The sequence below is a fragment of the Heterodontus francisci genome, chromosome 9 (assembly GCF_036365525.1).
Source record: "Heterodontus francisci isolate sHetFra1 chromosome 9, sHetFra1.hap1, whole genome shotgun sequence".
NCBI classification, from domain to species: Eukaryota; Metazoa; Chordata; class Chondrichthyes; order Heterodontiformes; family Heterodontidae; genus Heterodontus; species Heterodontus francisci.
In genome coordinates this window covers 2,536,415-2,560,218 of record NC_090379.1, presented here as the reverse complement: position 1 = coordinate 2,560,218, position 23,804 = coordinate 2,536,415, and the positions used below count along the sequence as shown (strand labels likewise).

Sequence of the window (23,804 nt, the reverse complement as noted above, 5' to 3'; positions counted from 1 at the left end):
AGTGAGTTAGTGGCCATCACAGTGTGACTGAGTGAGTGAGTGAGTGAGTTAATGGTCATCACAGTGTGACTGAGTGAGAGAGTGAGTTAATGGTCATCACAGTGTGACTGAGTGAGTGAGTGAGTTAATGGCCATCACAGTGTGACTGAGTGAGTTAGTGAGTGAGTTAATGGCCATCACAGCGTGACTGAGTGAGTGAGTGAGTTAATGGTCATCACAGTGTGACTGAGTGAGTGAGTGAGTTAATGGCCATCACAGTGTGAGTGAGTGAGTGAGTGAGTTAATGGCCATCACAGTGTGAGTGAGTGAGTGAGTGAGTGAGTTAATGGCCATCACAGTGTGAGTGAGTGAGTGAGTGAGTGAGTTAATGGTCATCACAGTGTGACTGACTGAGTGAGTGAGTGAGTTAATGGCAATCACAGTGTGACTGAGTGAGTGAGTGAGTTAATGGCCATCACAGTGTGAGTGAGTGAGTGAGTGAGTGAGTTAATGGTCATCACAGTGTGACTGAGTGAGTGAGTGAGTTAATGGTCATCACAGTGTGAGTGAGTGAGTGAGTGAGTGAGTTAATGGCCATCACAGTGTGACTGAGTGAGTGAGTGAGTGAGTTAATGGCCATCACAGTGTGAATGAGTGAGTGAGAGAGTGAGTTAATGGTCATCACAGTGTGACTGAGTGAGTGAGTGAGTGAGTTAATGGTCATCACAGTGTGACTGAGTGAGTGAGTGAGTTAATGGTCATCACAGTGTGAATGAGTGAGTGACAGAGTGAGTTAATGGTCATCACAGTGTGACTGAGTGAGTGAGTGAGTGAGTTAATGGTCATCACAGTGTGAGTGACTGAGTGAGTGAGTTAATGGCCATCACAGTGTGACTGAGTCAGTGAGTGAGTGAGTTAATGGCCATCACAGTGTGAATGAGTGAGTGAGAGAGTGAGTTAATGGTCATCACAGTGTGACTGAGTGAGTGAGTGAGTTAATGGCCATCACAGTGTGACTGAGTGAGTGAGTGAGTGAGTTAATGGTCATCACACTGTGACTGAGTGAGTGAGTGAGTTAGTGGCCATCACAGTGTGACTGAGTGAGTGAGTGAGTGAGTTAATGGCCATCACAGTGTGAATGAGTGACTGAGTGAGTGAGAGAGTTAATGGTCATCACAGTTTGAGTGAGTGAGTGAGTGAGTTAATGGCCATCACAGTGTGACTGAGTGAGTGAGTGAGTTAATGGTCATCACAGTGTGACTGAGTGAGTGAGTGAGTGAGTTAATGGCCATCACAGTGTGACTGAGTGATTGAGTGAGTGAGTTAATGGTCATCACAGTGTGACTGAGTGAGTGAGTGAGTTAATGGTCATCATAGTTTGAGTGAGTGAGTGAGTGAGTTAATGGCCATCACAGTGTGAGTGAGTGAGTGAGTGAGTTAATGGCCATCACAGTGTGACTGAGTGAGTGAGTGAGTTAATGGCCATCACAGTGTGAGTGAGTGAGTGAGTGAGTGAGTTAATGGCCATCACAGTGTGACTGAGTGAGTGAGTGAGTTAATGGTCATCACAGTGTGACTGAGTGAGTGAGTGAGTGAGTTAATGGCCATCACAGTGTGACTGAGTGAGTGAGTGAGTTAATGGTCATCACGGTGTGACTGAGTGAGTGAGTGAGTGAGTTAATGGTCATCACAGTGTGACTGAGTGAGTGAGTGAGTTCATGGTCATCACAGTGTGAGTGAGTGAGTGAGTGAGTTAATGGTCATCACAGTGTGACTGAGTGAGTTAGTGAGTTAATGGTCATCACAGTGTGAGTGAGTGAGTGAGTGAGTTAATGGCCATCACAGTGTGACTGAGTGAGTGAGTGAGTTAATGGTCATCACAGTGTGACTGAGTGAGTGAGTGAGTTAATGGTCATCACGGTGTGACTGAGTGAGTGAGTGAGTGAGTTAATGGTCATCACAGTGTGACTGAGTGAGTGAGTGAGTGAGTTAATGGCCATCACAGTGTGACTGAGTGAGTGAGTGAGTTAATGGTCATCACAGTGTGACTGAGTGAGTGAGTGAGTTAATGGTCATCACGGTGTGACTGAGTGAGTGAGTGAGTGAGTTAATGGTCATCACAGTGTGACTGAGTGAGTGAGTGAGTTCATGGTCATCACAGTGTGAGTGAGTGAGTGAGTGAGTTAATGGTCATCACAGTGTGACTGAGTGAGTTAGTGAGTTAATGGTCATCACAGTGTGAGTGAGTGAGTGAGTGAGTTAATGGTCATCACAGTGTGACTGAGTGAGTGAGTGAGTTCATGGTCATCACAGTGTGAGTGAGTGAGTCAGTGAGTTAATGGTCATCACGGTGTGACTGAGTGAGTGAGTGAGTTAATGGTCATCACAGTGTGACTGAGTGAGTGAGTGAGTTCATGGTCATCACAGTGTGACTGAGTGAGTTAGTGAGTTAATGGTCATCACAGTGTGACTGAGTGAGTGAGTGAGTTAATGGCCATCACAGTGTGACTGTGTGAGTGAGTGAGTGAGTTAATGGTCATCACAGTGTGACTGAGTGAGTGAGTGAGTGAGTTAATGGCCATCACAGTGTGACTGAGTGAGTGAGTGAGTGAGTTAATGGTCATCACAGTGTGACTGAGTGAGTGAGTGAGTGAGTTAATGGTCATCACAGTGTGACTGAGTGAGTGAGTGAGTTAATGGCCATCACAGTGTGACTGAGTGAGTGAGTGAGTTAATGGTCATCACAGTGTGACTGAGTGAGTGAGTGAGTGAGTGAGTTAATGGTCCTCACAGTGTGACTGAGTGAGTGAGTGAGTTAATGGCCATCACAGTGTGACTGAGTGAGTGAGTGAGTGAGTTAATGGTCATCACAGTGTGACTGAGTGAGTTAGTGAGTTAATGGTCATCACAGTGTGAGTGAGTGAGTGAGTGAGTTAATGGTCATCACAGTGTGACTGAGTGAGTGAGTGAGTTAATGGCCATCACAGTGTGACTGAGTGAGTGAGTGAGTTAATGGTCATCACAGTGTGAGTGAGTGAGTGAGTGAGTTAATGGTCATCACAGTGTGACTGAGTGAGTGAGTGAGTTAATGGCCATCACAGTGTGACTGAGTGAGTGAGTGAGTGAGTTAATGGTCATCACAGTGTGACTGAGTGAGTGAGTTAATGGTCATCACGGTGTGACTGAGTGAGTGAGTGAGTGAGTTAATGGTCATCACAGTGTGACTGAGTGAGTGAGTGAGTTAATGGCCATCACAGTGTGACTGAGTGAGTGAGTGAGTTAATGGTCATCACAGTGTGAGTGAGTGAGTGAGTGAGTTAATGGTCATCACAGTGTGACTGAGTGAGTGAGTGAGTTAATGGTCATCACAGTGTGAGTGAGTGAGTGAGTGAGTTAATGGTCATCACAGTGTGACTGAGTGAGTGAGTGAGTTAATGGCCATCACAGTGTGACTGAGTGAGTGAGTGAGTTAATGGCCATCACAGTGTGACTGAGTGAGTGAGTGAGTTAATGGCCATCACAGTGTGACTGAGTGAGTGAGTGAGTTAATGGTCATCACAGTGTGAGTGAGTGAGTGAGTGAGTTAATGGTCATCACAGTGTGACTGAGTGAGTGAGTGAGTTAATGGCCATCACAGTGTGACTGAGTGAGTGAGTGAGTGAGTTAATGGTCATCACAGTGTGACTGAGTGAGTGAGTTAATGGTCATCACGGTGTGACTGAGTGAGTGAGTGAGTGAGTTAATGGTCATCACAGTGTGACTGACTGAGTGAGAGAGTGAGTTAATGGCCATCACAGTGTGACTGAGTGAGTTAGTGAGTTAATGGCCATCACAGTGTGACTGAGTGAGTGAGTGAGTTAATGGTCATCACAGTGTGACTGAGTGAGTGAGTGAGTTAATGGTCATCACAGTGTGACTGAGTGAGTGAGTGAGTTAATGGCCATCACAGTGTGAGTGAGTGAGTGAGTGAGTTAATGGTCATCACAGTGTGACTGAGTGAGTGAGTGAGTGAGTTAATGGTCATCACAGTGTGACTGAGTGAGTGAGTGAGTGAGTTAATGGTCATCACAGTGTGACTGAGTGAGTGAGTGAGTGAGTTAATGGCCATCACAGTGTGACTGAGTGAGTGAGTGAGTGAGTTAATGGTCATCACAGTGTGACTGAGTGAGTGAGTGAGTGAGTGAGTTAATGGTCATCACAGTGTGACTGAGTGAGTGAGTGAGTTAATGGCCATCACAGTGTGACTGAGTGAGTGAGTGAGTTAATGGTCATCACAGTGTGAGTGAGTGAGTGAGTGAGTTAATGGCCATCACAGTGTGACTGAGTGAGTGAGTGAGTTAATGGCCATCACAGTGTGACTGAGTGAGTGAGAGAGTGAGTTAATGGCCATCACAGTGTGACTGAGTGAGTGAGTGAGTGAGTTAATGGTCATCACAGTGTGACTGACTGAGTGAGTGAGTGAGTTAATGGTCATCACAGTGTGACTGAGTGAGTGAGTGAGTTAATGGTCATCACAGTGTGACTGCGTAAGTGAGTGAGTGAGTGAGTTAATGGCCATCACAGTGTGACTGGGTGAGTGAGTGAGTGAGTTAATGGTCATCACAGTGTGACTGAGTGAGTGAGTGAGTGAGTTAATGGCCATCACATTGTGACTGAGTGAGTGAGTGAGTGAGTTAATGGCCATCACAGTGTGACTGAGTGAGTGAGTGAGTGAGTTAATGGTCATCACAGTGTGACTGAGTGAGTGAGTGAGTGAGTTAATGGCCATCACAGTGTGACTGGGTGACTGAGTGAGTGAGTGAGTTAATGGCCATCACAGTGTGACTGAGTGAGTGAGTGAGTTAATGGTCATCACAGTGTGAGTGAGTGAGTGAGTTAATGGCCATCACAGTGTGACTGAGTGAGTGAGTGAGTTAATGGCCATCACAGTGTGACTGAGTGAGTGAGAGAGTGAGTTAATGGCCATCACAGTGTGACTGAGTGAGTGAGTGAGTGAGTTAATGGTCATCACAGTGTGACTGACTGAGTGAGTGAGTGAGTTAATGGTCATCACAGTGTGACTGAGTGAGTGAGTGAGTGAGTTAATGGTCATCACAGTGTGACTGAGTGAGTGAGTGAGTGAGTTAATGGTCATCACAGTGTGACTGGGTGAGTGAGTGAGTGAGTTAATGGTCATCACAGTGTGACTGGGTGAGTGAGTGAGTGAGTTAATGGTCATCACAGTGTGACTGAGTGAGTGAGTGAGTGACTTAATGGCTATCACAGTGTGACTGAGTGAGTGAGTGAGTGAGTTAATGGCCATCACAGTGTGACTGGGTGAGTGAGTGAGTGAGTTAATGGTCATCACAGTGTGACTGAGTGAGTGGGTGAGTGACTTAATGGCTATCACAGTGTGACTGAGTGAGTGAGTGAGTGAGTTAATGGCCATCACAGTGTGACTGGGTGAGTGAGTGAATGAGTGAGTTAATGGCCATCACAGTGTGACTGGGTGAGTGAGTGAGTGAGTTAATGGTCATCACAGTGTGACTGAGTGAGTGAGTGAGTGAGTTAATGGCCATCACAGTGTGACTGAGTGAGTGAGTGAGTTAATGGCCATCACAGTGTGACTGAGTGAGTGAGAGAGTGAGTTAATGGCCATCACAGTGTGACTGAGTGAGTGAGTGAGTGAGTTAATGGTCATCACAGTGTGACTGACTGAGTGAGTGAGTGAGTTAATGGCCATCACAGTGTGACTGAGTGAGTGAGTGAGTGAGTTAATGGTCATCACAGTGTGACTGAGTGAGTGAGTGTTAATGGTCATCACAGTGTGACTGAGTGAGTGAGAGAGTGAGTTAATGGCCATCACAGTGTGACTGAGTGAGTGAGTGAGTGAGTTAATGGTCATCACAGTGTGACTGACTGAGTGAGTGAGTGAGTTAATGGCCATCACAGTGTGAGTGAGTGAGTGAGTGAGTGAGTTAGTGGCCATCACAGTGTGACTGAGTGAGTGAGTGAGTGAGTTAATGGTCATCACAGTGTGACTGAGTGAGTGAGAGAGTGAGTTAATGGCCATCACAGTGTGACTGAGTGAGTGAGTGAGTGAGTTAATGGTCATCACAGTGTGACTGAGTGAGTGAGTGAGTGAGTTAATGGTCATCACAGTGTGACTGAGTGAGTGAGTGAGTGAGTGAGTTAATGGTCATCACAGTGTGACTGAGTGAGTGAGTGAGTGAGTTAGTGGCCATCACAGTGTGACTGAGTGAGTGAGTGAGTGAGTTAATGGCCATCACAGTGTGACTGAGTGAGTGAGTGAGTGAGTGAGTTAATGGTCATCACAGTGTGACTGAGTGAGTGAGTGAGTGAGTTAATGGCCATCACAGTGTGACTGAGTGAGTGAGTGAGTGAGTTAATGGTCATCACAGTGTGACTGAGTGAGTGAGTGAGTGAGTTAATGGTCATCACAGTGTGACTGAGTGAGTGAGTGAGTGAGTGAGTTAATGGTCATCACAGTGTGACTGAGTGAGTGAGTGAGTGAGTTAATGGCCATCACAGTGTGACTGAGTGAGTGAGTGAGTGAGTTAATGGCCATCACAGTGTGACTGAGTGAGTGAGTGAGTGAGTTAATGGTCATCACAGTGTGACTGAGTGAGTGAGTGAGTGAGTTAATGGTCATCACAGTGTGAGTGAGTGAGTGAGTGAGTTAATGGTCATCACAGTGTGACTGACTGAGTGAGTGAGTGAGTTAATGGCCATCACAGTGTGACTGAGTGAGTGAGTGAGTGAGTGAGTTAATGGTCATCACAGTGTGACTGAGTGAGTGAGTGAGTGAGTTAATGGTCATCACAGTGTGACTGAGTGAGTGAGTGAGTGAGTTAATGGTCATCACAGTGTGACTGAGTGAGTGAGTGAGTGAGTGAGTTAATGGTCATCACAGTGTGAATGAGTGAGTGAGTGAGTGAGTTAATGGTCATCACAGTGTGACTGAGTGAGTGAGTGAGTTAATGGCCATCACAGTGTGACTGAGTGAGTGAGTGAGTTAATGGTCATCACAGTGTGAATGAGTGAGTGAGTGAGTGAGTTAATGGCCATCACAGTGTGACTGAGTGAGTGAGAGAGTGAGTTAATGGCCATCACAGTGTGAATGAGTGAGTGAGTGAGTGAGTTAATGGCCATCACAGTGTGACTGAGTGAGTGAGTGAGTGAGTTAATGGTCATCACAGTGTGACTGAGTGAGTGAGTGAGTGAGTGAGTTAATGGTCATCACAGTGTGAATGAGTGAGTGAGTGAGTGAGTTAATGGCCATCACAGTGTGACTGAGTGAGTGAGAGAGTGAGTTAATGGCCATCACAGTGTGAATGAGTGAGTGAGTGAGTGAGTTAATGGCCATCACAGTGTGACTGAGTGAGTGAGTGAGTGAGTTAATGGTCATCACAGTGTGACTGAGTGAGTGAGTGAGTGAGTGAGTTAATGGTCATCACAGTGTCACTGAGTGAGTGAGTGAGTGAGTTAATGGTCATCACAGTGTGACTGAGTGAGTGAGAGAGTGAGTTAATGGTCATCACAGTGTGACTGAGTGAGTGAGTGAGTGAGTTAATGGTCATCACAGTGTGACTGAGTGAGTGAGAGAGTGAGTTAATGGCCATCACAGTGTGAATGAGTGAGTGAGTGAGTGAGTTAATGGCCATCACAGTGTGAATGAGTGAGTGAGTGAGTGAGTTAATGGCCATCACAGTGTGACTGAGTGAGTGAGTGAGTGAGTTAATGGTCATCACAGTGTGACTGAGTGAGTGAGTGAGTGAGTGAGTTAATGGTCATCACAGTGTCACTGAGTGAGTGAGTGAGTGAGTTAATGGTCATCACAGTGTGACTGAGTGAGTGAGAGAGTGAGTTAATGGTCATCACAGTGTGACTGAGTGAGTGAGTGAGTGAGTTAATGGTCATCACAGTGTGACTGAGTGAGTGAGAGAGTGAGTTAATGGCCATCACAGTGTGAATGAGTGAGTGAGTGAGTGAGTTAATGGCCATCACAGTGTGACTGAGTGAGTGAGTGAGTGAGTTAATGGTCATCACAGTGTGACTGAGTGAGTGAGTGAGTGAGTGAGTTAATGGTCATCACAGTGTGAATGAGTGAGTGAGTGAGTGAGTTAATGGTCATCACAGTGTGAATGAGTGAGTGAGTGAGTGAGTTAATGGTCATCACAGTGTGACTGAGTGAGTGAGTGAGTGAGTGAGTTAATGGTCATCACAGTGTGAATGAGTGAGTGAGTGAGTGAGTTAATGGTCATCACAGTGTGAATGAGTGAGTGAGTGAGTGAGTTAATGGTCATCACAGTGTGACTGAGTGAGTGAGTGAGTGAGTGAGTTAATGGTCATCACAGTGTGACTGGGTGAGTTCTTGGCCATTGCAGTGAGAAATGGTGGAATGTTACGATATGACACAGGCTATCAGCCGTGACTCTAGTTAATATCTGTCTCTTATCTTCCTCTCCATCCTTCCTCCTCACTCCCGATTCTCATCCTGTGATCTTCCATTGATATCTCCTCAGTTTCTGGTCTTGTCAATGCATCATCGATTGGAGCTGAATGTCAAGTGTGTTTAGTTATTGAATGGATGGGTCTTTGCATTAGAGATCATGAAAACTTGAAGCAGACTGTGTGTGGTTTAGGGCTGGGGAAAGAGAGAGAGAAAGAAAGACACTGAAAAGGACAAAGAGAGAGAGAGAGAGACAGCGTGAGTGGTAATAAACAGGAGACAGAGGGTGCGACATAAAGAGAGTGAGGGCAAGAGGCAGAGGGAGTGAGGAATCGGGAGAGTTGGGGGCAATTAGCAGAATGGATAGCAAGCTGTCTGCAGAAGTTTGAAGAAAGTTGTGGAATGGAATTGGCTCAGTGACAGAAAGTAGATGTGGTGCTGGTGGATGTTTTTCAGACTGGGAGGTGATTTGCGGTGATGTTTTCCAAAGCTCAATTTTGGGCCCATTACTTATTTTAATTTTTATCATCAACCTGGACTCGGGTGTAAGGAGCAGCATTATAAAGCTTGCAACTTGGCACGTAATATTGTTACGACTGAGGTGGGAGGTGTGCACTGTTAATTCAGTCCCATTTCTCCACAGGTCACAACATATATTCATATATTTAGATTTTTCCACTTACCAATACAGACAGTCATAGACCCTATTTTTATCCCAGAATAAAATACACCAACCAGGTGTTCTTTAATAAACAACAAAATTGTTAATTTATTATAAAACACGTCTTAACCAGTAATGAAATAAAGCATAAATACACAGATGGAGATATAAAAGCTCCTTTTTTACATTAGCCCCTCACACACAAACATACATACACTGGTTAACCTGAAAAATAAAAGGGAATTTTAGTTTTAGAGCTCTGTTACAAAAAAGAAAGACCAAAAAAAACACTTAGGCTGAATACTTGCTCGTTTTTGAAGAAAAAAACATCGGGAAAGATGTCCTTTGTTTTGGATTGGCATCCCAAATGCGTAGAGATGGCTGTCACTGGGATCTTCCGAGAACAATATTTTCAAGGCTATGTTAAAGATCAGTTTGCAGAGACTTTCCAAGAAATGCAGCTACAGAGGTTTCAGATAGGCCTTACAACAGAAATGCGGCAACAGGGGTTTCAGTTCCCATACATACGATACACAGGGTTTCTTCAAATACAGGAGGAAAGAGAAGACTGACGTGCTGGATTGGCAGGGTTTCTTTCAAAAGGAGAGAGAGAGAAAGGAGCTGGGTTTCTTTGGCAGGCAAAAACCAACTGTCTTTGTAACAATTCAAAATGAAACCAAAAACATTCCAGAAGTGAAGCCTCCTGACCTTTCTAAATCTTGACCTGTCACTTCTTCGTAAACATCTCCCCAAGTCAAACTCAACCCCTGCTGGGTAATTATCTGCAGGCAGGTACCTTCCAGTAATTGTTTGTTTTCAAGCTCAGACCAAAAACCTGCTGGGGACCTCCCTTAAAAAAACCCACACAAATTCCAGCATCTCTTCAAGCTTGCAGATGAATCAATGTCCATAATTCAACTATAAATCCTTAACAACATATTTTACAAAAAGTAGAAGCACTCTCGTAACAATAACATGATGATAATTGTTAGAGGCTTCACAGAGGATAACACAAACAGGATGGTGAAATGGACAGAAACTCAATGTACAGAAGTGTGATGCATTTTGAGAGGACTGATGAAGAAAGACAGTCGACTATAAATGACATAATTTTGAAAAGTGTCGATGAGCAGAGAGACTTTGGTGTCCATATACAATAGAACAGTACAGCACAGTACAGGCCCTTCGGCCCACGATGTTGTGCCGAACCTTTAACCTACTCTAAGATCAAACTAACTACCTACCCTTCATTCTCCTATCATCCATGTACCTATCCAAGAGTCGCTTAAATGTCCCTAATGTATCTGCTTCTACTACCACCGCTGGCAGTGCATTCCACGCACCCACCACTCTCTGTGTAAAGAACCTACCTCTGACATTTCCCCGAAACCTTCCTCCAATCACCTTAAAATTATGCCCCCTGGTGATAGCCCTTTCCACCCTGGGAAAAAGTCTCTGACTATCCACTCTATCTATGCCTCTCATCATCTTGTACACCTCTATCAGCTCACCGCTCATTCTTCTTCGCTCCAATGAGAAAAGCCCTAGCTCCCTCAACCTTTCTTCATATACACCAATCCTTAAATATGGCAGGACAAGTTGCAAAGTATGGGACATGGTATTAATCAGGAGATTAGAAAAGCATGTGGCATGGGTAATAGTCATGAGTCATAGAGTTATACATCACAGAAACAGGCCCTTCGGCCCACCATCTCAGTGCCGGCCATCAAGCACCTATCTATTTTAATCCCATTTTCCAGCACTTGGCCCGTAGCCTTGTATGCTATGGTGTTTCAAGTGCTCATCTAAATACTTCTTAAATGTTGTGAGGGTTCCTGCCTCTCCCACCCCTTCAGGCAGTGTGTTCCAGATTCCAACCACCCTCTGGGTGAAAAAGAATTTCCTCAAATCCCCTCTAAACCTCCTGCCCCTTACCTTAAATCTATGCCCCTGGTTATTGACACCTTCGCTAAGGGAAAAAGTTTCTTCCCTATCAATGCCCCTCATAATTTTGTACACCTCAAACAGGTCCCCCCTCAGCCTTCTCTGCTCTAAAGAAAACAACCCTAGACTTTTCAGTCTCTCTTCATAGCTGAAATGCTCCAGCCCAGGCAATATCCTGGTGAATCTCCTCTGCACCCTCTCCAGTGCAATCACACCCTTCCTACAGTGTGGTGCCCAGAACTGTACACAGTACTCCAGCTGTGGCCTAACTAGTGTTTTATACAGCTCCATCATAACCTCCCTGCTCTTATATTCTATGCCTCGGCTAATAAAGGCAAGTTTCCCATATGCCTTCCTAACCACCTTATCTACCTGTGCTGCTGCCTTCAGTGATCTATGGACATGTACACCAAGGTCCATCTGACCCTCTGTACTTCCTAAGGGTCCTACCATCCATTGTATATTCCCTTGCCTTGTTAGTCCTCCCAAAATACATCACCTCACACTTGTCAGGATTAAATTCCATTTGCCACTGCTCCGCCCATCTTACCAGCCCATCTATATCTCCCTGTAATGTAAGGCTTTCCTCCTGACTCTTTATGACACCACCAATTTTCATGTCATCTGCGAACTTACTGATCATACCTCCTGTATTCACGTCTAAATCATTAATGTACACTACAAACAGCAAGGGTCCCAGCACTGATCCCTGTGGTACACCACTGGTCACAGGCTTCCACTCGCAAAATCAACCCTCGACCATCACCCTCTGCCTCCTGCCACTAAGCCAATTTTGGATCCAATTTGCCAAATTGCCCTGGATCCCATGGGCTCTTACCTTCTTAACCAATGTCCCATGCGGGACCTTATCAAAAGCCTTACTGATGTCAATGTAGACTACATCAACTGCTTTACCCTCATCTACACATCTAGTCACCGCCTCGAAAAATTCAAATTTGTTAGACATGATCTCCCCCTGACAAAGCCGTGCTGACTATCCCTGATTAATCCCTGCCTCTCCAAGTGTAGATTAATCCTGTTCCTCAGAATGTTTTCCAATAGTTTCCCAACCACTGATGTTAGACTCACTGGCCTGTAATTACCTGGTCTATCCCTGCTACCCTGCTTGAATAATGGTACCACATTCGCTGTCCTCCAGTCCTCTGGTACCTCTCCTGTGGCCAGAGAGGATTTGAAAATTGGTGTCAGATCCCCTGCTATCTCCTCCCTTGCCTCACATAACAGCCTGGGATACATTTCATCCGGGCCTGGGGATTTATCCACTTTTAAGCCCGCTAAAACAGCTAATACTTCCTCCCTTTCAATGCTAATATGTTCAAGTATATCACAATCCCCCTCCCTGATCTCGAAACCTACATCGTCCTTCTCCATAGTGAACACAGATGAAAAGTAATTATTTAAAACCTCACCGATGTCCTCCGGCTCCACACACAGATTGCCACTTTGGTCCCTAATGGGCCCTACTCTTTCCCTGATTATCCTCTTGCCCTTAATATACTTATAAAATGCCTTGGTATTTTCCTTTATCTTACCCGCCAGTGTTTTTTCACGCCCCATCTTCGCTCTCCGAATTATTTTTTAAAGTACCCCCCAACACTTTCTATACTCCTCTAGGCCTCCGCTGTTTTCAGCCCTCTGAATCTGCCACAAGCCTCCTTTTCTTTCCTTATCCAATCCTCTATATCCCTTGACTTCCAGGGTTCCCTGGACATGTTGGTCCTACCCTTCACCTTTACGGGAATATATTGGTCCTGAACTCTCACTATTTCCTTTGAATGACTCCCACTGGTCTGATGTAGACTTTCCTACAAGTAGCTGCTCCCAGTCCACTTTGGCCAGATCCTGTTTTATCATTTTGAAATCGGCCTTCCCCCAATTCAGTACCTTTATTTCTGGTCCTTCTTTGTCCTTTGCCATAATTACCTTAAATCCTACAGAATTATGGTCACTATCTCCGAAACGCTCTCCCACTGACACTTCTACCCCTTGTCTGGCTTCATTCCCTAGGATTAGGTCCAGTACTGCCCCTTCTCTTGTAGGACTTTCTACGTACTGGCTCAAAAAACTCTCCCTGTTTGCGCTTTAAAAATTCTGCCCCCTTTAAGCCTCTTGAACTAAGACTCTCTCATTTGATATTGGGGAAGTTGAAATCCCCTCCTATTATTACCCTATTATTTTTACACCTCTCTGAGATTTGCCTACATATCCGGTCCTCTATCTCTCCCTGACTGTTTGGAGGCCTGTAGTACACTCCCAGCCAAGTGATTGCCCCCTTTTTGTTTTTAAGTTCTACCCATATGGCCTCATTTGAGGAACCTTCTAAGATATCATCCCTCCTTACTGCAGTAATTGACTCCTTGATCAACAGTGCAATAACACCACCTCTTTTACACCCTCCCGTCACGCCTGAAGATTCTATACCCTGGAATACTGAGCTGCCAGTCCTGCCCTTCCCTCAACCATGTCTCTGTGATAGCAATAATATCATATTCCCATGTGTTAATCAATGCCCTCAATTCATTTGCCTGACGAGTAAGACTCCTTGCGTTAAATTAGATGCAATCCAGCCTTGCATTATTCGCTTGTACCTTAACAGGTCTATATTTGCTCTGCCTTCCAGACTGACTCAGTCTCTCTTCTATATTTGACTGTGCATCACCCCCTACTGTACCTCCACTCTGTATCCCATCCCCCTGCCACCATGATGTTTGAAAGTGAGGCAGTTCAATCTGAAGCCAGGGTGTTAAATTTGAACAAAGGAAATTATAAGGGTATGAGGGGCAAATTGTCTGAGGTGGATTGGGAAAATACATTAAAAGGTATGACAGTACATAGACAATGGATAGTCTTTAAAGAATTATTACATAGTTTGCAGCAACTATACATTCCTTCAAGGCACAAAAATCCCAAAAGTAAAGGCAGTCGACCCGGGATAACAAAGGAAGTTCAGGATTGTATAAGTAAAGGAAAAAGCCTATAAAGTTGCCAGAAATAGTAGTAAACCTGAGGATTGGGAGGATTTTAGAATACAACAAAGGAGGACAAAGAAACTGATAAAGAAAAGGAGAATAGAATATGAATGTAAACCAGCAAAAAATATACAAACAGACGGTAACAGCTTCTACAGGTACGTAAAAAGGAAACATTTGGCTAAGACAAATGTGGGTCCATTACAGGCAGAGTCAGGAGAATTTATAATGGGGAATAGAGAAATGGCAGAGAAGCTAAATGATTACTTTGTGTCAGTCTTCACTGAGGAAGATACAAGAAATCTCCCAGAATTAGAGACCCAAGGGATTGGGGGAATGAGGAATTGAAGGAAATTAGTATTAGTAAGAAGGTTGTATTGGAGAAATTAATGGGGCTGAAGGTTGATAAGTCCCCAGGACCTGATATTCTACATCCCAGAGTGTTGAAAGAGGTAGCTATGGAGATAATGGATGCATTTGTGAACATCTTCCAAAATTCTATAGATTCTGGAGCAGTTCCTGCAAATTGGAATATTGGAAATGTCAGCCCACTATTTAAGAAGGGAGGGAGAGAGAAAACCGGGAATTACAGACCTGTTATTCGCTGCTCACAATGTGATCTCCTCTACATTGGGGAGACCAAACGTAGATTGGGTGATCACTTTGCGGAACACCTCTGCTCAGTCCGCAAGCAGGACCCCGAGCTTCCGGTTGCTTGCCATTTCAACACAGTCTCATGTTCACATCTCTGTCCTGGGATTGCTGCAGTTCCAGTGAACATCAACGCAAGCTCGAAGAACAGCATCTCATTTACCGATTAGGCACACTACAGCCTGCCGGACTGAACATTGAGTTCAATAATTTCAGAGCATGACAGCCCCCCATTTTTAATTTTCAGTTTTATTTTTTATTTTTATTTAATTTAATTTTAGTTTGTTTCATCATTCAATTTTTTTTGCCATGTGCCTGCCCACTTTTTTTCATGTTTGTGCTTTTGGCTAGGGCTTTCATAGTTCTGTCATTTAATACCCTCTCTGCACTAACATTTTGTCTTTCACCACACCATTAACACACTCTTTGCCTTTGCCCCATGACCTCCTCATCAGTTATTCTCTGTGACCCTCTGTCCTATCAACAGCTTCCCTTTTGTTATCTCTTGCCCCACCCCCACTTTATTTGCTTAAAGCCTATTACATTTCTAACCTTTTCCAGTTCTAATGAAGGGTCACTGACCCGAAACGTTAACTCTGCTTCTCTCTCCACAGATGCTGCCAGACCTGCTGAGTATTTTCAGCAATTTTTGTTTTTATTTTAGATTTCCAGCATCTGCAGTATTTTGCTTTGATTACATTGAATTACAGACCTGTTAGCCTTACATCAGTCATTGGGAAAATGCTAGAATCTATTCTAAAGGATGTGATAAATGGAGACTTGGATAATAATGATCTGATTGAGCAGAGTCAACATGGATTTATGAATGGGAAATCATGTTTGACGAACCTGTTGGAGTTTTTGAGGATGTTACTAACAGAATTGATAAAGGGGAGTTGGTGGATGTGGTATACTTGGATTTTCAGAAGGCTTTTGATAAAGTTCCCCACAGGAGGTTGGTTAGCAAAATTAAAGCACATGGGATAGGAGGTAATATACTGGCGTGGATTAATGATTGGCTAACAGGCAGAAAGCAGAGAGTAGGAATAAACAAGTCATTCTCGCATTGGCAGGCTGTGACGAGTGGGGTACCGCAGGGATCAGTGCTTGGGTCCCAGCTGTTCACAATATAGATCAAGGATTTGGATGTGGGGACCAAATGTATTATTTCCAAGTTCGCGAATGACACAAAACTGGGAATGTGTGTTGTGAGGAAAATGCAAAGTGGCTTCAAGAGGATTTGGACAGACTTAGTGAGTGGACAAGAACATGGCAGATGGAATATAATGTGGAAAAATGTGAGGTTATCCACAGCAAGCAATTAGGAGGGCTAATGGTATGTTAGCCTTTATCGCAAGAGGATTTGAGAACAGGAGTAGTGAAGTCTTGCTTCAATTGTATAGAACCTTGGTTTAACTGCGCTTGAAGTACTGTGTGCAGTTTTGGTCCCTTTACCTTAGGAAGGATATTATTGCCATGAGGGAGTGCAACGAAGGTTCACCAGACTTGTTCCTGGGATGGTGGGACTGTTATATGAAGAGAGATTGGGGAAACTGGGCCTGTATTCTCTAGAGTTTAGAAGAATGAGAGGTGATCTCATTGAAACCTACAAAATACTTAAAGGGATAGACAGGGTAGATGCAGCTAAGATGTTTCCCCTGGTTGGGGAGTCCAGAACCAGGGGACACAATTTCAAAATAAGGTGGAAGCCACTTAGGACAGAGATGAGGAGAAATGTCTTTACTCAGAGGGTTGTGAATCTTTGGAATTCTCTACCCCAGAGGGCTGTGGAAGCTCAGTCATTGAGTATGTTTAAAGCAGAGATTGACAGATTTCTAAATACTGATGATGTAAAGGGGATATGAGGATAGTGTAGGAAAAGAGGCATTGAAGTGGATGATCAGCCATGATCTTATTGAATGGAGGTGCAGGCTCAATGGGCTGAATGGCCTACTCCTGCTCCTATGTCCTTTTATGGGTTACTTGTGTTTATAAATAGAGGAGTAGAATATAAAAACAAAGCACTTCATGCTAGAACTTTATAAGTACTTTATTATTTGTTTCACAGGATCTGGGCATCGCTGGCCAGGCCAGCATTTATTGCCCATCCCTAATTGCCCTTGAGAAGGTGGTGGTGAGTTGCCTTCTTGAACCGCTGCAGTCCATTTGGGGTAGGTACACCCACAGTGCTGTTAGGAAGGGAGTTCCAGGATTTTGACCCAGCAATAGTGAAGGAACAGCGATATCCTTCCAAGTCAGGATGGTGTGTGACTTGGAGGGGAACTTGCAGGTGGTGGTGTTCCTTTGCATCTGCTGCTCTTGTCATTCTTGGTGGTAGAGGTCGTGGGTTTGGAAGGCTCTACTTGAAAAGGTGATGGAAGCTGATTCCAGAAATAATTTTAAAAGGAGGTTGGACAGATGCTTGAGGATGAGGAACTGACTGGATTACAAACAGAAACAGGGATGGGAGACTATACATGACTGCTCCATGATTCTATTTTATGACCAATAGTGGGACAGAGAAAAGGTGAGAGAGAGATAGGCAGAAAGAGAAAAAGAGTGAGATGTTGAGAGAGGGTCATCTCTGAGTTTAGTTCTTCCTGTAATAAGATCACATGTCTCTCTTTGTCAAACACATCATTCCTTCTCTCAGTTTGGCCTCTCAATAGCAACAACAATTTGCATTTATATTGAGTCTTTACCAGGGAAAAATATCCCCAGGCCCTGCTCAGGAATAATCGAACAAATGGACCCTGAGCCTGGTGATATTAGGAGGGGACCCCTAACATGGCCAAAGGCAGATTTTGAAACTTAGAGGCGGAGAGGTTTAGGGAGGGAATTCCAGAGTTTAGGGCCCAGGCAGCTGAAGGCACGGCTGCCAATTGTGGAGCAAAGTGAGTGGAGGATGCTCAGGAGACCAGTCAGAGCAGACAGTGTGGGCAGGAGTAGCTTTCAGGAGGTTACACAGAGTGGGAGGGGTTACATCAGGAACAGATTTAATAGTAAGGAAGCAAAGGGGGAGCAGGAGTCATCGTCACGCTTCCCCTTCCCCCCTCACAATAGCCCCTCTCCCTTTCCCTCCTCACACAATCCCTTATCCCCTTTCACCCTCACACTACCCCCCTCTACCTTTCCTCCCTCACACAACCGGCTTCCCCCATTTCCTCCCTCACACAACCGACTTCCCCCATTTCCCCTTCACACTACCCCTTCCCCCTCACACTACCCCTTCCCCCTTTTCCCCCTTTTCCCCCTCACACTACCCCTTCCCCCTTTCCCCCTCACACTACCCCTTCCCCCTTTCCCTCTCACACTATCCCTTCCCTCTCACACTACCCCTTCCCCCTCACACTACCCCTTCCCCCTTTTCCCCCTTTTCCCCCTTTTCCCCCTCACACTACCCCTTCCCCCTTTCCCTCTCACACTAACCCTTCCCTCTCACACTACCCCTTCCCCCTCACACTACCCCTTCCCCCTTTCCCCCTCCCCCCTTTCCCCCTCACACTCCCCCTTCCCCCTTTCCCCTTCACACTACCCCTTCCCCCTTTCCCCCTCACACTACCCCTTCCCCCTTTCCCCCTCACACTACCCCTTCCCCCTTTCCACCTCACACTACCCCTTTCCCCTTTCCCCATCACACTACCCCTTCCCCCCTCACACTACCCCTTCCCCCTTTCCCCCTCACACTACCCCTTCCCCTTTCCACCTCACACTACCCCTTCCCCCTTTCCCCCTCACACTACCCCTTCCCCCTTTCCACCTCACACTACCCCTTCCCCCTTTCCACCTCACACTACCCCTTCCCCCTCACACTATCCCTTCCCCCTCACACTACCCCTTCCCCCTTTCCCCCTCACACTACTCCTTCCCCCTTTCCTCCTCACACTACCCCTTCCCCCCTCACACTACCCCTTCCCCCTCACACTACCCCTTCCCCCTTTCCCCCTCACACTACTCCTTCCCCCTTTCCTCCTCACACTACCCCTTCCCCCCTCACACTACCCCTTCCCCCTTTCCCCCTTTCTCCCTCACTACCTCTTCCCCCTTTCCCCCTCACACTACCCCTTCCCCCTTTCCCCCTTTCTCCCTCACTACCCCTTCCCCCTTTCCCCCTCACACTACTCCTTCCCCCTTTCCTCCTCACACTACCCCTTCCCCCCTCACACTACCCCTTCCCCCTCACACTACCCCTTCCCCCTTTCCCCCTCACACTACTCCTTCCCCCTTTCCTCCTCACACTACCCCTTCCCCCCTCACACTACCCCTTCCCCCTTTCCCCCTTTCTCCCTCACTACCCCTTCCCCCTTTCCCCCTCACACTACTCCTTCCCCCTTTCCTCCTCACACTACCCCTTCCCCCCTCACACTACCCCTTTCCCCCTTTCCCCCTTTCTCCCTCACTACCCCTTCCCCCTTTCCCCCTCACACTACCCCTTCCCCCTTTCCCCCTCACACTACCCCTTCCCCTTCCCCTCCTCACATTACCACCTACCCTTTCACCCTCACACGACCCCTTTCCCTGTTTCCCGCTTCCCCCCTCACTCTACCCCCTCGCCCTTTCCCACCTCACTTTACCCCCCTTCTCCTCTGTCACTCTCTCCTCTCCCCCTGTTCCCCTCTCTCCCCCTTGCTCTCCTCTTTCTCCCACTCCCACTCTCCTTATACCACTCATTCTCCCCCCTCCCCTATCCCCCCCCTCTCTCTCCGCCTCCACCCTCACTCAATCTCCCTCTTTATCTGAATTCTGTGCCCAGGTTTCTCCAGTCTCTCTCTTGGTGATCAGATGGGTGTGCTGCAGTGTGCTTGGATGGAGATCCTGATACTCGGAATTGTGTATCGCTCCCTGCCCTACGAGGAGGAGCTGGTCTATGCTGAAGATTACATCATGGATGAGGAACATTCCCGTCTGACTGGTCTGCTCGACCTTTACGCTGCAATCTTACACCTGGTTCGTAAATACAAGAAGCTGAGAGTGGAGAAAGAGGAGTTTGTCACTCTCAAGGCAATAGCCCTTGCTAACTCAGGTATGCTGACTCTGAGAGGGCAGCTCAGTGCCACACACGCTCTGCATTTAAACGCGTCAATTTTCTACAGCGCTAGTATAGTTTTGGAGGCACCAGCGCCATTAGTGATCCGCAGTGATCAGGGATATTAGACAGACCCCAGGCCCAGAATGGACCATAATATCTGAAACAATTGATGGTGTGACAGACATAATCATTCCACACAACATCCATCTCTCAATCTCTCTGTCTCTCTCCCTCTATCTCTATCTCTCTATCTCTATCTCTCTCTCTCTCTCCCTTTCTCACTCTGTTTTTTTTGCTTTCTTTGCCAATGTTAAGCTTCAGGCTGGTTCTATGGAACCTCCAGTCCTGCAAATCCTCCTGGAGGCCTCACAACCAACTCAACAAGCTCCATTCCTCCAACCCCACCTACCCTCCATATCCTCAATCCCACATATGTTTAACTAAACACTCTTTCAATATGTCCTGCCATCTTCAAAGATCGATGCACATGAATTCCCAGGTCCCTCTGTTCCTGCACTCTCTTTAGAACTGTGCCATTAAGCATATATTGCCTCTCCCTATTCCTTCTGCCAAAATGCATCACCTCACACTTGTCAGTATTAAATTCCATCTGCCACCTCTCTGCCCATTCTGTTAGTCTATCTATGTCCGGTTGCAGGTGGTTCGTATCATCCTCACTGTTTGCCATTCCTCCAAGTTTGGTGTCTTCAGCAAATTTTGAAATTCTACTCTGTATTCCAAGATCCACGTCATTTATATATCGCAAAAAACGCAGTGGTTCCACTGTCTACCATCTCTAGTCTAATAAACCATTTACCATGACTCACTGTTGCCTGTCCTTCAGCCAATGTTTTATCCAAGCTGATACTGACACTTTTATTCCATGAGCCTCAATTTTGTTAACCAGCCTTTTATGTGGTACCTTATCAAACACTTTACTAAAACCCATATAAACAACATCCACCACATTCCCTTTATCAACATTCGCTTTCATTTCATTAAAAAATTCCATTAGATTAGTCAAGCATGATCTGCCTTTGATAAATCCGTGCTGGCACTCCTTAATTAACTCAAACCTCTCCAAGTGCCTGTTGATTTTTTTTCCTGATCATTGTTATAAAACTTTACCCAACACTGATGTTAAACTAACTGGTCTGTAGTTACTAGGACTGTCCTCACACCCTTTCTTGAATGAGGGTGTCAAATTTGCCACGCTCCAATCCTCTGGCACCTCCCCCGTATCCAGGGAAGATTGGAAGATTATGACAAGCCCGTCCGCTATCTCCATCCCCACTTCCTTTAGCAACCTGGGATGTAAACCATCCACGGCAGGTGACCTATCGACCCGAAACATAGACAGTATTTTTAGTACCTTTCCCCCTTCTCAATTTTTACCCTATCCATTGTCTCGACTCTCTCCCCTTCTACCGATATTTTATCAAATTCCACTTCCTTAATGAATATTAATACAAAATACTATTAGCCTTGCCCTGTGTTTCGAAGCATATATTACCTCTCTGTCCTTAATACGCCCCAATCCACCTCTTACGACCTACTTACTATTTACACATTGGTAGATGATTTTCGGGTTCCCTTTTACATTAACTGCCATTCTATTCTCATTCTCTCTTTTCCACTCTTATTTTCCTCTTCACCTCCCTCTCAAATTATTGTATTTGGCCGGGTTCTCACTTGAAGAATTCACCTAACATGCATCATATACCCTATTTCTTTTTGTTTCGTTGTAATCTCTATCTCCCTGGTCATCCAAGGAGCCCTGTTTTTGGTTCCTTTACCTTTCACTCTTGTTGGAATGTACCTCACCTGAACTTGAAGCATCTCCTCCTTTGAGATAACCCATTGTTCTGATACAGCTCTTTCTGTCAGTCTTTAGTTCCATTCTACCCTGGCTGGATCCCTTCTCATCGTATTGAAATTAACCCTCTTCCAATCTAGATGTTTTACCTGATTTTGTTCCTTGTTTTTCTGGATTATGAGGCTAAACCTCATTATATGATGTTCACTCTTACCCAGGTGTCCCCCACCCCCCCAACACTTGTCCCACCTCATTCCCCAGCACCAGATCCAGCAATCCTTTCTGGTTGGACCGAGAACATATTGATCAAGAAAGTTCTTCTGAGCACATTTCAGAAATTCCTCCCCTCCCTTACCCTTTACTCTAACATTAACCCAATCAATATTTGGGGAATTAAAGTCCCCCAATATCACCACTCTATCGTTCTTGCACATCTCTGATATTTCCCTGCAGATTTGGTCCTTTATCTCTCTCTCACTATTTGGAGGCCTAGGAATATCTGTTTTGTTTCTGAAGTCTAACCAAACGGATTCTGTCCTTTCCCTCTCAGTCCTCACCATTTTTAAGCCACGTTTCCATTATTGCCATTACTTATGGGTGAGACTCTGGTGGTGACGTAATGGTAATGTCACTGGACTAACAATCCCGAGGCCCAGGCTAATACTCTGGAGATAAAAACAAGAAATGCTGAAAATACTCAGCAGGTCTGGCAGCATCTGTGGAGAGAGAAACAGAGTTAATGTTTCAGGTCAGTGACCCTTCATCAGAACTGACAAATATTAGAAATGTAAAAGGTTTTAAGCAAGTAAAGTGGGGGTGGGGCAAGAGATAACAAAAGAGAAGGTATTGATAGAACAGGGTCACAGAGAATAACTGACCAGAAGGTCATGGAACAAAGGCAAACAGTCTGTTAATGGTGTGGTGAAAGACAAAGTTTTAGGGTGTCAATTGATAGTAAAGCACAAAGCACTCCAAGCACAAACATTAAAATTAAAAAAAAAACAGAAACAGTGTGTAGAAACAAACTAACCAAACTAAAAAAATAACCAAATACAAAAGAAAAAAAGAAAAAAATAACTAAAAAGGGGGGCCAATCATGCTCTGAAATTATTTGGGGCCTTGCATAGTGAGGAGAGAGGAGGTAAATGGGCAGGTATTACACCCTCTGCGATTGCAAGGGAAGGTGTCGTGGGAAGGGGGCGAGGGTGTTGCAGAGGGAATGATCCAGTTGAAATGCTGACAGGGGAAGGGAGGGGAAGATGCGTTTGGTAGTGGCATCACGCTGGATGTAACAGAAGTGATGGAGGATGATCCTTTAGATATGGAGGCTGGTGGGGTGGAAAGTGAGGACAAGGGGAACCCTGTCACGGTTCTGGGAGGGAGGGGAAGGGGTGAGTGTAGAGGTGTGGGAAATGGGCGGGACACGGTTGAGGGCCCTGTCAACCACAATGGGGGGAAATCCTCGGTTGAGGAAAAAGGAAGACATTTCAGAAGCGCTGTCATGGAAGGTTGCATCATCAGAGCAGATGCGTCGAAGACGGAGAATGGAATGGAGTCCTTACAGGAGGCAGAGTGTGAAGAAGTGTAGTCAAGGTAGCTGTGGGAGTCGGTGGGCTTATAATGGATATTAGTAGACAACCTATCCCCAGAGATGGAGACCGAGAAGTCGAGGAAGGGAAGGGAAGCTGGGCCATGTAAAGGTGAGAGAAGGGTGGAAATTAGAAGCAAAGTTGATAAAGATTTCCAGTTCCGGGCGGGAGCAGGAAATGGCACCGATACAGTCATTAATGTACCGGAAAAAAAAGAGTTGGAGGGGACCTGAATAGGACTGGAACAAGGAATGTTCGACATATCCCACAAAAAGACAGGCATAACTGGGACCCATGCAGGTACCCATAGCAACACCGTTTACTTGGAGGAAGTGAGTGGAGTTGAAGGAGAAGTTGTTCAATGTGAGAACAAGTTCAGCCAGGCGGAGGAGGGTGGTGGTGGATGGGGACTGGTTGGGCCTCTGTTCCAGGAAGAAGCGGAGAGCCCTCAAACCGTCCTGATGGGGGATGGAGGTGTAGAGCGATTGGACGTCCATAGTGAAGAGGAGGTGGTTGGGGCCAGGAAACTGGAAATTGTTAAAATGACGTAGGGCATCAGAAGAGTCACGGATGTAGGTGGGAAGAGACTGGACCAGCGAAGAAAATATAGAGTCAAGATAGGAAGAAATAAGTTCAGTGGGGCAGGAACAGGCTGATGCAATGGGTCTGCTGGGACAGTCCTGTTTGTGGATT

The 23,804-nt window shown here is 45.6% G+C and overlaps 1 protein-coding gene across 1 annotated transcript in view; it reads left to right on the top strand.

Annotated features, from left to right (window-relative positions):
• Positions 1 to 23,455, top strand: part of esrrb (estrogen-related receptor beta) — a gene marked incomplete at its 3' end in the record, with an annotated part of 184,563 nt that extends 161,108 nt beyond the window's left edge. Inside the window, exons 5-6 of the mRNA XM_068038234.1 lie at positions 19,431 to 19,702; positions 23,426 to 23,455. Coding sequence (XP_067894335.1) covers positions 19,431 to 19,702; positions 23,426 to 23,455 — 302 coding nt within the window. The remainder of the gene's footprint in view (positions 1 to 19,430; positions 19,703 to 23,425) is intronic.
• Positions 23,456 to 23,804: the final 349 nt, after the last annotated feature.